The sequence below is a fragment of the Solanum stenotomum genome, chromosome 6 (genome assembly GCF_019186545.1).
Source record: "Solanum stenotomum isolate F172 chromosome 6, ASM1918654v1, whole genome shotgun sequence".
Classification (NCBI taxonomy): Eukaryota; Viridiplantae; Streptophyta; class Magnoliopsida; order Solanales; family Solanaceae; genus Solanum; species Solanum stenotomum.
In genome coordinates this window covers 24,244,446-24,258,136 of record NC_064287.1, presented here as the reverse complement: position 1 = coordinate 24,258,136, position 13,691 = coordinate 24,244,446, and the positions used below count along the sequence as shown (strand labels likewise).

Genomic DNA, 13,691 nt, shown 5'->3' with positions numbered 1-13,691 from the left:
TAGTATGATTAGTGGAAGTGTGGGAGACTCATAGGAGCGGGCCCGGTAAAATGGGAACCATTTAAATTGGCATTTATTTATAGATTCTTTCCACTATAGTTGATGGAACGAAAGATGCAAGAGTTCATCAACCTTCGTCAAGGGGTATGAGTGTGAAAGAGTATGCTCTTAAGCTCACCCAACTATCCAAGTATGCTCTAACTATAGTGGCGGACTCAAGGGATAAAATAAATAAGTTTGTGATGGGGGTGTCCGATTTGGTTGAAGAAGAATATCGTATAACAATGCTCATTAGTGATATGAATATCTCACGCCTTATGGTGCACGCCCAACAAATTGAGGACTCAAAACTCAAGAAAAAAAAATAGAGAGTTGAAAAGAGCTAGAATCGATGATGTGAACTTCCCCAATGCTAGATCTGATGGACAAGGTAGACCAAGGTTCAATCAAAGGTTCTCCAACCAAGGTTCCTTTAGTGTTTCTCTAAGGGTCAACAAGGATAGGGTGTCCAACCCTAAGCCTCAAGGAGGTAATAGTGGTGGTTATTATGTGGCTAGGCTTAATTGTGTAAAATATGGAAGAAAGCATGATGGTAAGTGCCTAGTTGGCACCAATGGGTGTTTTAGTTGTGGGAAGGTTGGCCACAAGATGAGAGATTGTCCAATGCTCAAGGTTAAGGGAAGAAAAGATCAGCAAGCTCCTCCAAGCGGTTCAAACTCCAATGCCCCAAAGCAAAACCGCTTTTATGCTCTTTAATCCCGAGGTTACCAAGAGAGCTCCCCGAATATGGTGACCGGTATGTTAAAAGTATTCCTTATTTATGTGTATGCCTAATTAGATCCCGGTGCTACTTTGTCCTTTGTGACTGCTTATGTGTCCATGAAGTTTGGTATGCTCACTGAAGTGTTAGTAGAACCTTTTCGGTCTGTATCCTTGTTGGTGATTCGGTGGTGGCTAAAAGGGTGTATAGAAGTTGTCCCATTTCCTTGTCCGATAGAGTCACTTTTTTGGATTTGGTAGATTTAGATATGCTAAACTTTGATGTGATTTTGGGTATGGATTCGTTGCATGCATGTTATGCCTCTATTGATTGTAGAAGTCGAGTTGTTAGATTCCAATTTCCAAATGAGCCTATCTTTGAGTGGAAGGGGGGAAATTCTATACCTAGAGGTCAATTTGTCTCTTGTCTTAAATCTAGGAAAATTATCTCCAAAGGATGAATTTACCATCTTGTTAGGGTGAGGGATGTTGAGTCCGAAACTCCTTCTCTATAGTAAATTCCAGTAGTGAATGAGCTCTCGAAAAGTTTCCTCATGATTTTTCCGGTATTCCTCCCGAATGGGAAATTGATTTTGGTATTGACCTTTTACAGGATACGCAACCTATCTCAATTACTCCTTATAGAATGGTTGTGGTGGAGTTGAAAGAGTTGAAGGAGCAACTAAGGGATTTGCTAGATAAGGGTTTTATTCCTCCGAGTATATCTCCATGGGGTTCTCCTATATTATTTATTAGTTAGAAGGATGGGTCTCTAAGAATGTGCATCGATTATCGTCAATTGAATAAAGTGACCATTAAGAACAAGTATCCCCTTCCGAGAATTGATGATTTGTTTGACCAACTTCAAGGGGCTAGTTATTTCTCTAAATTTGATCTTCGTTCGGGTTATCACCAATTGAGGGTGAGAAAGGTTGATATTCAAAAGAAGGCTTTCCAAACAATATATGGTCACTATGAGTTTCTAGTAATGTCCTTTGGTTTGACTAACGCTCCGGCGGCGTTCATGGACTTAATGAATAGAATTATCCGACAATACATTGATATGTTTGCAATAGGGTTTATCGATGATATCTTGATCTACTCAAGGAGTGAAAGTGAACATATAGACCATTTAAGGACTGTGTTGTAAGTTCTTAAGGACCAACAACTTTTTGCAAAGTTTAGCAAGTGTGAATTTTGGTTATGGTATGTAGCATTCTTGGGTCACATTGTGTCAAGCAAGGGTATTGAGGTAGATCCTAAGAAGACGGGTGCGGTCAAGAGTTGGCCTAGACCTCTAACTCCTTCCGACATTAAAAACTTTTTAGGTTTGGTTGGTTCATATATAATATTTGTTGAGGGGTTTCCTTCCATTGCTTCTCCTTTGACGACTTTGACTCAAAAGAAAGCTAAGTTTGTGTGGTTGGGAGCTTGTGAGAAGTGTTTCTAAGATAGACTGACTTCTGCTCCGGTGTTGACCTTACTAGAGGGTACTAATGGATTTGTGGTGTATTGTGATGCCTCTAGATTTGGGTTGGGATGTGTGCTTATGGAAAATGGTAAGGTGATTCCCTATGCTTCAAGGCAACTTAAAGTTCATGAGAAGAATTATCCTACCCATGACCTTAACTTAGCAGCGGTTTTTTTGTCTTAAAGATTTGGCGGCATTACCTATATGGAGTCCATGATGATGTGTTTACCGATCACAAAAGCTTACAAAATGTGTTTAGTCAAAAGTACTTGAATCTTTGCCAAAGAAGGTGGTTAGAATTATTAAAGGATTATGACATGAGTGTTCTTTATCACCCCGGCCAGGCCAATGTGGTAGCGGATGCTCTTAGTCGGTTGCCTATGGGTAGTGTGGTTAATATTGATGATAGTAAGAAAGAATAGGTTCATGATGTTGATGAGTCCACAAATTGGACACATTTAGGGCTTTATTTTGATAAGAATAGTGTCCTCAAATGCTTATTTTGTCTAAATATCTGATGAAAACTCTTAAGTTTCAGGTATATGAAGTTTTAGAGAAAGCATGGACACTTAGGCGCAAAAAGGAATAAAAAGGCTGAAAAGAACGACGAAGCTGAAGCCTGAGCATCGCCAAGAACACTTGGCGATTCGCATAAGGGATTTATTCCGCCCTTTGTTCCAGTACGTGAAGCCCTGTAGGAGAAGGATAAAAAAGGAGATGAAAGAAGCAGTCGGTGCTTCACCGAATAGTTCCGCGAAGCAATACTATACCGCCCAATGGTCCAGAACGTGAAGGTGCTGAAGGCAAGCACTATTTTCTAAAGTCTATAAACACTGAACTTATTATTATTTTTAAATGTTGAACTTTTATTTTTAATTTCAAGAATAGAATAGTACTTTTTAGATATTTTCCCTCAAGTTTGGAAGTGGGTCTTCTATATTCTTCTTCCTTTGCTTAAGTTAAGTTTTAATTTCTTATACCTATTTGATTTTACTATCACATTAGGTGTATTTTGTTATTTCTAGATGAGTGGCTAAAAACCCCTATTTTTGGGGTGTAATTTAGCAAATATGTGTTGATATTATTGTTGGGTCTTGCTTGCTGATAGGTTAGATGTAGTTTAATGCTGATTTCACCTAGTGGTTGTGGTTTAATCCAAAGGGTTAGTAGTTGCAAATACAAACCCACTCATGTGTTTTCGGCTTGCCCGAGAGGGAGGTCACGAAACCAAGACCACTAGACTGATGGCCTAAGGAGTGGGTCGATATGAGGTTCAGCCCGAGAGGGTGAGCCCTAGTCCCATATCCTAACACTCAGCTCGAGAGAGTGAGTGGGGTAAGACGTAGGCTGGTCTTCATATGGCAAATGGGTGTCTGAGAGGAACGCATTTAAAACGGGGTAAGTTGCCCGAGAGGAAACTTATTTCCATTTAAAGCTTATCCTAGTCACTATTATCTTACAAATTTCTAGTCAAAAGCATGTAACCAACTATTTATCTCAACTTTTATTGCGGTCACACCCCAAGAATATTTTCGCATACTTGGTTTTCTTGTTAATTTTTGCTACTTTTACTACCAGTAACAAAACCCCAAAATCGATATTTGACACTTTCGTGTCACCCCTTTTATTTACTATGTTTTTGTTCGATAACATCTTAGCTATGACTAGTTAGAGTTAAATTTTATTTTTCTATCAATTCTCAAAACCACTCCCTTGGGACACGACCCCAACCTTTAGTTGGGTTACTATACTATCGACGATCGTAGACACTCATACCGTAGGTTAGTTTCGTTGGTCATGATAAGCATCAAAATGGCGCCGCTGCCGGGGAGTGGTGTTATTTGAGAATTTGTAAATTAGTAGAAATTTTGTTCTTCTTAGCCGTTGTCTACTTACCTAATTTTTAGTTTTGTCTAGTTTGTCTGTGTCTTGAAACAGGATAATGAGTATACATGACGGAGATGGTGGACCAATGGAGCACCTCCCAGCAGAAGTGGTGAGATTCAGGGATCACATCCTAAACTTTAATCATCAAGGAGGAGAACCTTTTCATGTGTCATGGCTGAGGTTTAAAACACTATTGATACAATACCCAACTCATGATATCCCTGATTTGGTTCTACTGGAATGCTTTTATAGGGGTTTAAGTCCCAGAAACAGAGAGTTAATCCACTGACTTATGCCAAGCGGTGGCAATAAATACTCATACGAGACCGCAACAAAATTCCTTGACCTTGTGGCTAAAATCAACAAGGATACTGAGAAAGACCAGCATTTAATCATTTTGCTAGGTCAGATGAACAACTTAACCCTAAAGATCGAGGAATTGGAAGTAATGTCCAAAGAAAAGAGCAAGTGCAAACTACCCACTGAGCAGGGCAGGTCAACGTTCATTAAAAATAAACATATAAAAGATATGTTATTAACCATCCTTCAATAGCTAAATGAGCAAGATAGAGTGCTAGAGAAGATTAGAAAAAATGTAGAAGCGCTAAATCAGATGAGCAGCTCTCACTCTAGATCTATCCAATTGATTAAAACTCTTTTGGGTCACATAATGCTTGATCTCCGTCAAGCACAAGACAAGGGGTGGCCAAATGATGTTTTGGCCAATTCCAAAAGTGAAAGTTAGGTGCTCACATGCGTCGTGCCACGACGTTAACTAAGACATTGTTTTGGGAGGCAACCCAAAATCCTTAATTACTTTAAGTTTGTTATTTTTGAAATAAAGGTGTTGTGATTTTGTAGGAATGGAGCATGAAAAGTTTGTGAAAAAGTGCAGGATGAATTGCCCAAATCCAATTGGCGAAATACCGATTAGATCAGCGACCGCTACAAAGATCGCCGTTTGGATCCTCACTTTGGTTAAGGGTCCTGTAAAACTCAGTGAGGTAGATGAGCACTCGGCGGATCACCGAGTAGCTAAGCAAATCCAAATAATGTCGTCGAACGGGTTAGATCTAGATGGTCTTTATAAAACCACGGGTCTTAACTCTAAAAAAAAATCTCTTTTTTTTTTCATACCCCTCACTCTCGATTCTACAAAATAATCAAACCTACTTAGTATTTCCAGAATTTTTGTAAATCGTAAGTATTTTAGCTATTTGAGTAGTGCTTGGATCTGTAATAACCTGCTGCTTAGCATCACAATCTTGATCTAATCTGCCTAAAAGGTTGGCTCTCCAAACCCTACATTTAATTTTGGTATGGATTCACTCATTTCATGTAATTTTATCCAATGTCGTTTAGTGAGCCTTTCTGATGAATTTGGATTATTCTAAGTGCTAAAGAGAACTCACCAAACCCTTCGGCGATTCGCCAAGCTATTCGGTAAATCCTGCTGAAATTGTGTCTCTCTAAAACTCGATCTAGTTGTTCTGACTTCTTTCGAAGTCTTTGCAGAAATGGCTAAATCTAAAGGTGCAGGAAGAAGCAAGCCACCCCAAGATAGAACAGAAGGGATTACAATGAGCAAAGAGGCAGATACATGAAGAAGCAAAGTTGCTAAACTTTCCAAGACTTGCCAAAAGGGGGAAGGCAAACACAAGGCCTTTGAATTATCAAACAGGGCTGAGCGGCGAGTTAAGAGGCGGAATGATTCACCCAGGGACAGGACTCCGCAGCCTATAATTACTGCCCCTCCAGTTCCAGCACTGATACTGGTATTAGCACCTCTCGTACAAGGCCTTCAATCGAAATCAAATTGAGAAAAAAGCAGAGGGGTTGAGGACAATTCTAGAAGAGAAGCATCTTTCCATAGATGGGGTTATAGATGAATACCCAGAAATAATGAGTGTCTGAGATACCACAAGTTTCAAATCTTCACTAAACCCCGTGGCCCTTATATTCCAAACTGGGTAAGAGAGTTCTATGATGAGTCCACAAATTGGACTCATTTAGGGCTTTATTTTAATGGAAATAGTGTCCTTGAATGCTTGTTATACCTTAATACCTGATTAAAATGCTGAAGTTTCAAGTATTTGAAGTTTTAGTGGAAGCATGGACACTTAGGCACAAAATGGAGCAAATAGGGCTGAAAAGAACCAGAAATGGAATCGTGCAGATCACCGAGTTTAACTTGGCGAGTCATCGAAACTACATGAGCCGCCCTTCGTTCCAGTACGTGAAGCCTTGAAGGAAGTGGATCAAACGACGAGGAAATGAGCAGTCGGCGGGTCATCGATCAGTTTCGCGAAGCAGTACTGTACCGCCCAATGATTCAGAATGCGAGGATGCAAAAGGCAAGACACTTAAGGCGATGAGCTGACCAAAATGCGTATCGTCGAGTTCATCGGCTATCTCGACTAATGTCGCCGAACAATCCTCCACAACACAATCTGTGAAAACTATAAATACTATTTAAAATTAAAGAAAAAAAAGAAACATAATATTATTATTATTATTATTTTTACTTCAGAACATATTCTAGCTAATATTTTTCTTTCAAGTTTGGAGAGGGTTTTGTGGAGACTTGAAGAAAGGAGTTCTTTTTCCCCAAGTTGGAAGTGGGTCTTCTCTATTCACTTTCCTTTGCTTAATTCAAGGTTTAATTTATTATACCCAGTTGATTTCATTATCATGTTAGGTATAATTTCTTATTTCTAGATATGTGGCTAAAAACCCCTATTCTTGGGGTGTGATTTAGCAAATATGGGTTGATATTCTTATCGGATCTTGCTTGCTGATAGGATAGATGTATTTTAATGGTGATTTAACCTAGTGGTTATGGTTTAATCTAAAGGGTTTGTAGTTGTAAATACAAAGCCACCCATATGTTTTCGGCTTGCCCAAGAGGGAGGTCGCGAAACCAAAACCACTAGATTGATGGCCTAAGGAGTGGGTCGACATGAGATTCAGGCCGAGAGGGTGAGCCCTAATCCCATATCCTAACACTCAAATTGAGAGAGTGAGTGGGGTAAGGCGTAGGCTGGTCTTTATGCGGCAAATGGGTGTCCGAGAGGAACGCATTTGAAACGGGGTAAGTTGCCCGAGAGGGAACTTATTTCCATTTAAAGCTTAGCCTAGTCACTATAATTTTGCAAATCTCCGATCGAAAGCATGTAGCCAACAATTTATCTCTACTTGTATTGCGGTCACATCCCAAGAACCTTTCCCCATACTTGATTTTCTTGTTTATTTTGTTGTTTTAGTAATTGTTAAAAAAAACCCTTTTGATATTTGACACTTTTGTGTCACCTCTTTTGCATTTACAATGCCTTTTATCGCAAATGGCTTTAACTACGACTAGCTTGAATGAAATTCTAATTGGTTATTAATCCTCAAAACCGCTCCCTTGGGACACGACCCCAACCCTCAGTTGGGTTACTATATTATTGACGATGGTAGACAATCATATCGTAGGATAGTGTCGTTGGTAACGAAAGACATCAAAATGGCTCCGCTGCCGGGGACTGGTGTTATTTGAGAATTTGTAGTTAATCAGATTTTTTTGTTATTCTTATTGGTAGTTGACTAACTTAACTTTTAGTTGTGTTTAAGTTATTATGGAAACATTGCAGAAAGCATGAGTGTCAACGGTAGTAACGGGAGCCAGGTGGGCCATCAGGATGAAATCAGAAATCTCCATGATGTCCAAGAACCCAATCTGAACGATCCACATCTCATGGGAGGTGTTAGAGCTATTCGACTGCCCTAGCAGAGGGAAATGTAGTATTCCACATTACAAGCACCATGCTGCAACTTCTGCAACTAAAGGGGCTTTTCAGCGGACTAGCTCATGAGGACCCACACGAGCATCTTCAAAACTTCGTAGACGTGTGTGGACCATTCTCATTCAAAAACATTTCTTTGGAATTAGTACGATTGAGGCTATTTGCTTTCTTATTAATGGGTGAGGCGTGCAAGTGGTTAGCCGAGTTGCCACGTAACTCAATCACTTCGTGGGAGGAGTTTGTGAATGCATTCAATGTGAGATTTTTCCCTCCTTCGAAGATGATGACTATCCGGGATAGCATCCAAACCTTTAAGCGTATGAATGGTGAACCTCTGCACAAAACCTGGCTCAGATTTAAAAAATGGGTGCAACATTGTCCAACACATGGTCTTCCTTACAATGTGCTCCTTCAATACTTCTACCGGAGTCTAGACTCGGTAAACAAGGGTGTAGCTGATCAACACTTACCCGGTGGCTTAATGCAACAACCATACGCAGTGGTAGCTCAACTTCTTGATGGTATGACAACCATCAATAGGACATGGTACTCCCGCGAAGATCAAGTCTCACCGATCACATTTCAGCTTTATAAGAAGCAGGTTGAAAAAGACAACGTGAGAGATCAAAATATGGCCAAGATCATGACACTACTTGATATTCTATCCAAAAATGCCATAGGGGCTGGTGCCAGTAGTATCAATGTTGTGGGAGTCGGGTGTGCAAATCATGAGGAGGCAAGTTTTGACACCTTGTATAATGAAGAGGTAAACTTCTTAGCCAACCAACGTGGTTGTTATCGATCAAATTAACCAAGGCAAGGTGGAAATCAAAGTTGGGCTAGAGATGAAGGATGGAAGGATCTAGAATGGAGAGACCATAATCCTAATTAGAAAGATATGGAGAAAGACAGATATGTGCCTCCCCACAAATGCCAAAATCCAAAGGACTCGGAGAGTAGTAGGTCTTAGGATATTCTTTCACACATCCTCAATAGAGTTTAAGGGTCAGACAAACTGCTAAAAGGCATAAAAGAGGATGTTTCCACTTTCAGCCAGACCGTTACTTCCCATTCGTTTTCAATCAAGCAGTTGGAGACCCAAATGGGTCACATCTCGTTGCACCTAAATCCGAGATAGTAAGGGGGCTTGCCTAATGACACTATGGCTAACCCCAAGGGTGAGAGCTGAATGTGGACTAACGTCGTGCCACAACGTTAACTAAGGCGTTGTTTGGGAGGCAATCTAAAACCCTTTATTGTTTTGTTTTACTTTAAGAAAATAATGGTGTGTAGTTTGAACAGGTTAAAGCAAGGGAGGAGAGTGAAATAATGTATGGAGTCAAATAACAAGTCCAGTTGGCATATCACCAATGATATCAGCGAGCACCAATCTTTCCGCCGGGTGACTCAAGGCAATGTCAGCTGGGATTCTGTGAAACTTGGCGTTCAGTAGAAAATTAATGGCGAATCGCCAACCATGTCGGCGATTGCAACATAAACCACCGTTGAGATCCTCACTTGAGTTGTGAGTCCTGTTACATTTGGCGAAGAGACTAAACACTTGGCATTTCGCCGAGTGAATGAGCGTACCTAATGTACATCGTCGAATGGGCAGAAATTGGACAGTTCGTGCAGGACATGGGTTTAAATATTCTGGTTCATTCATTCTCTCGCATTTCTTCATCCTACCAAACTCACACCTGCACTTTAGTTTTATATTTCTTGCAAGTCTAAATTATTGTAAGTGTCAAATTGTGCGCGAATTTGGATCTCATTTCTACCTAGCACTTCATTAGCATCTGATTCGGCACTAAAGGTTGGTGATTCAAACCCCATTTTTAATTTAGTAAAATTGTACTCATTTGCATAGTGTTGATATTGTCAAGTCCTGGCTGAATCTCCGCATTGATGGCATTTCATACATCATTAATCAACATCTTTGCGTATTTGGTAGAATCCAAATCAACTGTGCTCTAATTTGATTTAATTGACTGCGGAGGTGTGATACTATTATGGGTTTTATTGAGAGTTTGTGCTATAGGGTCTTGAGATTCTTTGACATGGGTTGCGGGGATTGAGCCAGGAAATTGCATAGAACATAGGCGTGTTGAGTTAGTTGGTGAGCCGGGCTTAGCTCGCCGAATCACTCGGCTATTCACCGAACTGTCCTTGTTGCCTTTCAGTAAAAGCAAAGTTGGGTTATTTAATCTGTTAAAATCAGTGAGAAACCTGCTATCGCTGAATATTTTCGGCGACTCATCGAGAGGTTTTTTAAATCGCCCTTCTTGCCTGCACCCTTAGTTCCGTTATGCAGAGATTTCAATAACTAACCTAAGTGATTAAGCATATCACCAACTAGTGTAGCAAGGTGATTTTATGCACACCAGACTCCTGCTCTGTCTAAATACTTTCTAACTTGTCCCAAAGCCTTTGCAGAAATGGGAAGACCAAAGGTTACAGGAAGAGACAGGCCACCTCGATAAGTAAGAGCAAGGGATTTCAAAAGAGACAATAAGATAGCAGAACTGGCCAAAGAAAAAAGGGAGAGTAAGAAAGCAAGTGCTAGTAGGAAAATTCCCATTGATCCCGCCATTCCTTCATGGAGGCGCGGAATATACACAGCTGTGAATTCCTTCTTGGTGGCCCATGATGTGGATAGAATGGTCGAAGCTAACATCTCTGTAGAAGCTAGAACAAATGAACACTATGAAATTTAGAATGACAACTCGGGTGCCATTGTCGAGTTTCAGACTAATGCAATAGGCAACAATGCTCTGACAGATGAAGCAAGCGTGTAGACAGGATTCCCCTTCACCTCTCTCTATCTTTACTTGTCTAAACTTTTGGATACTCCTACATACATTTGAGGACAAATGCTTTCTTTTTGTGGTGGGTGAGGCCCACCTTTGTGTGTTCTTTTGAAAGTTGGGCTATCTATTTTAAATTGTTTTAAATACTACTTTTCTGTAGATGTTTGAGCTCATGGCTCCTGTCATTATACTTGCAAAATAATTTTGATCCTTTCGAAAAATTGTCGCCACCTCTTATGTTGAAAGTGGCTGTTCTTTTGCAAAAAATTAAGTCTCGGTTTCGATCAATACCGATGACTTGAATAGTGCTCTCAATTGAACAAACATGAATACATGGCTATGACGAGGCCAAATGAAGTTACATAGACAATATGTGCACTCTTTGCATCTCCATGTGACTAGCCATTTATCGAATTGATTTTCTTGTGAGGACCGTTGCACGCTAGCGAACGTGTCTAGTCTTGTTTGACTGAAGTATCGATGCCTGGTGTGATTAACTTACTTTGAACCATGCATGAATAAACCTAGAATTTTCCCGGTTAGTCTAATTGATTTAGAAAGGTGTACTCTTGAGATGATCTTAGGCAATTTTAAAGAATGTGAGCCAATTTGACATATACCGCTTTTTGTGACCTACCTNGAATTTTCCCGGTTAGTCTAATTGATTTAGAAAGGTGTACTTTTGAGATGATCTTAGGCAATTTTAAAGAGTGTGAGCCAATTTGACATATACCACTTTTTGTGACCTACCTATGAGTGTGTGAAACTCTCTTGAACACCCCTTGAGCCTTTGGAAGAACCTTGATAAACCCTAGACCTTACTTGATCCACTACCTATAATCCTCATGATTTGTGGTTTAGTGAATAACCAACTTAGGACAAAAAGCCAAGTTGGGGTGTGTTGAAAAGGAAAAGGAGAAGTCAAGAAGTGCTATAAGAAGTCTTCCTTAACCCATAGTATTGCAGAACAATGGAACCCCTAATAAAATAAAATAAATAAATTGTGGAATAAAGTACGGAAGAAATTTGGGTTCCAATGCAATTCATGGAAGGTGAATAAAAAGGTGACTTAGAAGCACTAGACAAAGAAATGATAAAGGAGAGGAAGAGAATGTCTTGAGAATACGCATCTCACGTGGAAAAAGTCACTAAGCCTAAATGACCATACCTTTGCACTCAGCCCCGTTACAAACCTTAGAAAGACCTTTTTGATCTTGAGTAAGCCAAATAGAAAGTCCATTGGAAAATAAGGGCAAACATATGGGTGAACACATGCATTGTGGTCATCTTTTTTAGTGTGAGCGTTGTATCTGATTCTTGATCTTAAAAATCCCCATTCTTGGGGTGTGATTTAGCAAATATGGGTTGTTATTCTTGTTGGGTCTTGCTTGCTGATAGGTTAGATGTATTTTAATGGTGATTTCACCTAGTGGTTGTGGTTTAATATAAAGGGTTTGTAGTTGCAAATACAAAGCCACCCATGTGTTTTCAGCTTGCCCGAGAGGGAGGTCGGGAAACCAAAACCACTAGACTGATGGCCTAAGGAGTGGGTCGACATGAGGTTCAAGCCGAGAGGGTGAGCACTAGTCCTATATCCTAATACTCAGCTCGAGAGAGTGAGTGGGGTAACGCGTAGGCTGGTCTTCATTCGACAAATGGGTGTTCGAGAGGAACGTATTTGAAAAGGGGTAAGTTGCCCGAGAGGGAACTTATTTCCATTTAAATCTTAGCCTAGTCACTATTATTTTGCAAATCTCCGATCGAAAACATGTACCCAACAGTTTATCTCTACTTGTATTGCGGTCACGTCCCAAGAACCTTTCCCCATACTTGATTTTCTTGTTTATTTTGTTGTTTTAGTACTTGTTACAAAACCCCCTTTTGATATTTGACACTTTTGTGTCACCTCTTTTGCATTTACAATGCCTTTTATCGCAAATGTCTTTAACTACGACTAACTTGAATGAAATTCTAACTGGTTATTAATTCTCAAAACCGCTCCCTTGGGACACGACCCCAACCTCTGTTGGGTTACTATATTATTGATGATCGTAGACACTTATACCATAGGATAGTGTCATTGGTCACGATAAGCATCATTCTATAGTGCATATAGTTCAATAATACCCCAGCAAAAGCAAATAGTTGCGTCCTTCAGAGAAGTTAGTTATGTGGTTGTCAGAGGCAGGCGAGTGAAGTGTGCCAATGAGGAAATCAACGCAGTCTTGGGCATCCCCACAAATATTGGGGATCACTTCCAGTATATGATTAGAACAAAGATGGTAGAAGAGATGAAAGAGTGGTTAACCCCACTAATTGTAGATGAAACTCCAAAGTGGGCGGCAGAAGGAGTTCCGATTGAAAAGAAAGAACTAAACATAGTCGCAAGGTTCTGGTTTAGTTTTATCAGCAGCACAATTATGCCATCCCAAAATGAGTCGATCCTTCGCCTTGCCAAGGCAGCCTGCCTGGGTTGCTTCATAGAGGCGATTCAGATAAACTTGGATACAATCATTTCTTCAGAGATACTCATCCGTGCAAGACAGAGATGAACCGCACTTCCATTTCTAGTCTTGATCACAAAATTGTGCAAACGAGCCCAGGTGCCTCGGGATATCAGGAAGGACAAAAAAGTGATGCCCATAGCCTCTACTGATATCCAAAGGATTGAAGCCGAGTATCTTAAGGATAAGGCAGAAAAGAAAAAGGCAGCATCAATAAAGATAGTAAACACATAATCATCACCTGCAAAGACACATCTGTCTACTCCGACCATTGGACCTTCAGGTATATCCATTGCCACTGTTACTTACGCTGATCCTACATGTTCTTCTGTTGCTGCACTATTGCCCAAACTCACCATTGTTGCTGCTGATGCCCGACTTCCACTCACCCGAGCGTCTCTACTCCTGATGGGACAACTCACTCTTTCTGTCGATCGTCGAGCTACGAACCTAGAGGCCTCTGTTCCAGATATGA

General features: G+C 40.3%; 2 protein-coding genes across 2 annotated transcripts in view; one reads left to right on the top strand and one right to left on the bottom strand.

The window, feature by feature from the left end:
- Nucleotides 1-13,691, bottom strand: part of LOC125867126 (probable protein S-acyltransferase 19) — a 1,047,372-nt gene that overhangs the window by 764,019 nt on the left and 269,662 nt on the right. The gene's annotated exons all lie outside the window — the stretch shown is intronic.
- LOC125868605 (uncharacterized) lies at nt 7,922-9,057 on the top strand. The gene is made up of 2 exons (XM_049549228.1): nt 7,922-8,668; nt 8,956-9,057. The coding sequence occupies exons 1-2, from the start codon at nt 7,922-7,924 to the stop codon at nt 9,055-9,057; spliced, it is 849 nt and encodes a 282-aa protein (XP_049405185.1).

What these genes read in the sequence shown, in the direction of transcription:
- LOC125868605 (XM_049549228.1), top strand. Translation starts at nt 7,922, where the DNA reads ATGCTGCAACTTCTGCAACTAAAGGGGCTTTTCAGCGGACTAGCTCAT. An exon ending in ACACCTTGTATAATGAAGAG is followed by an intron (nt 8,669 to 8,955) that starts GTAAACTTCTTA and finishes TTCCACTTTCAG; the next exon opens with CCAGACCGTTACTTCCCATT.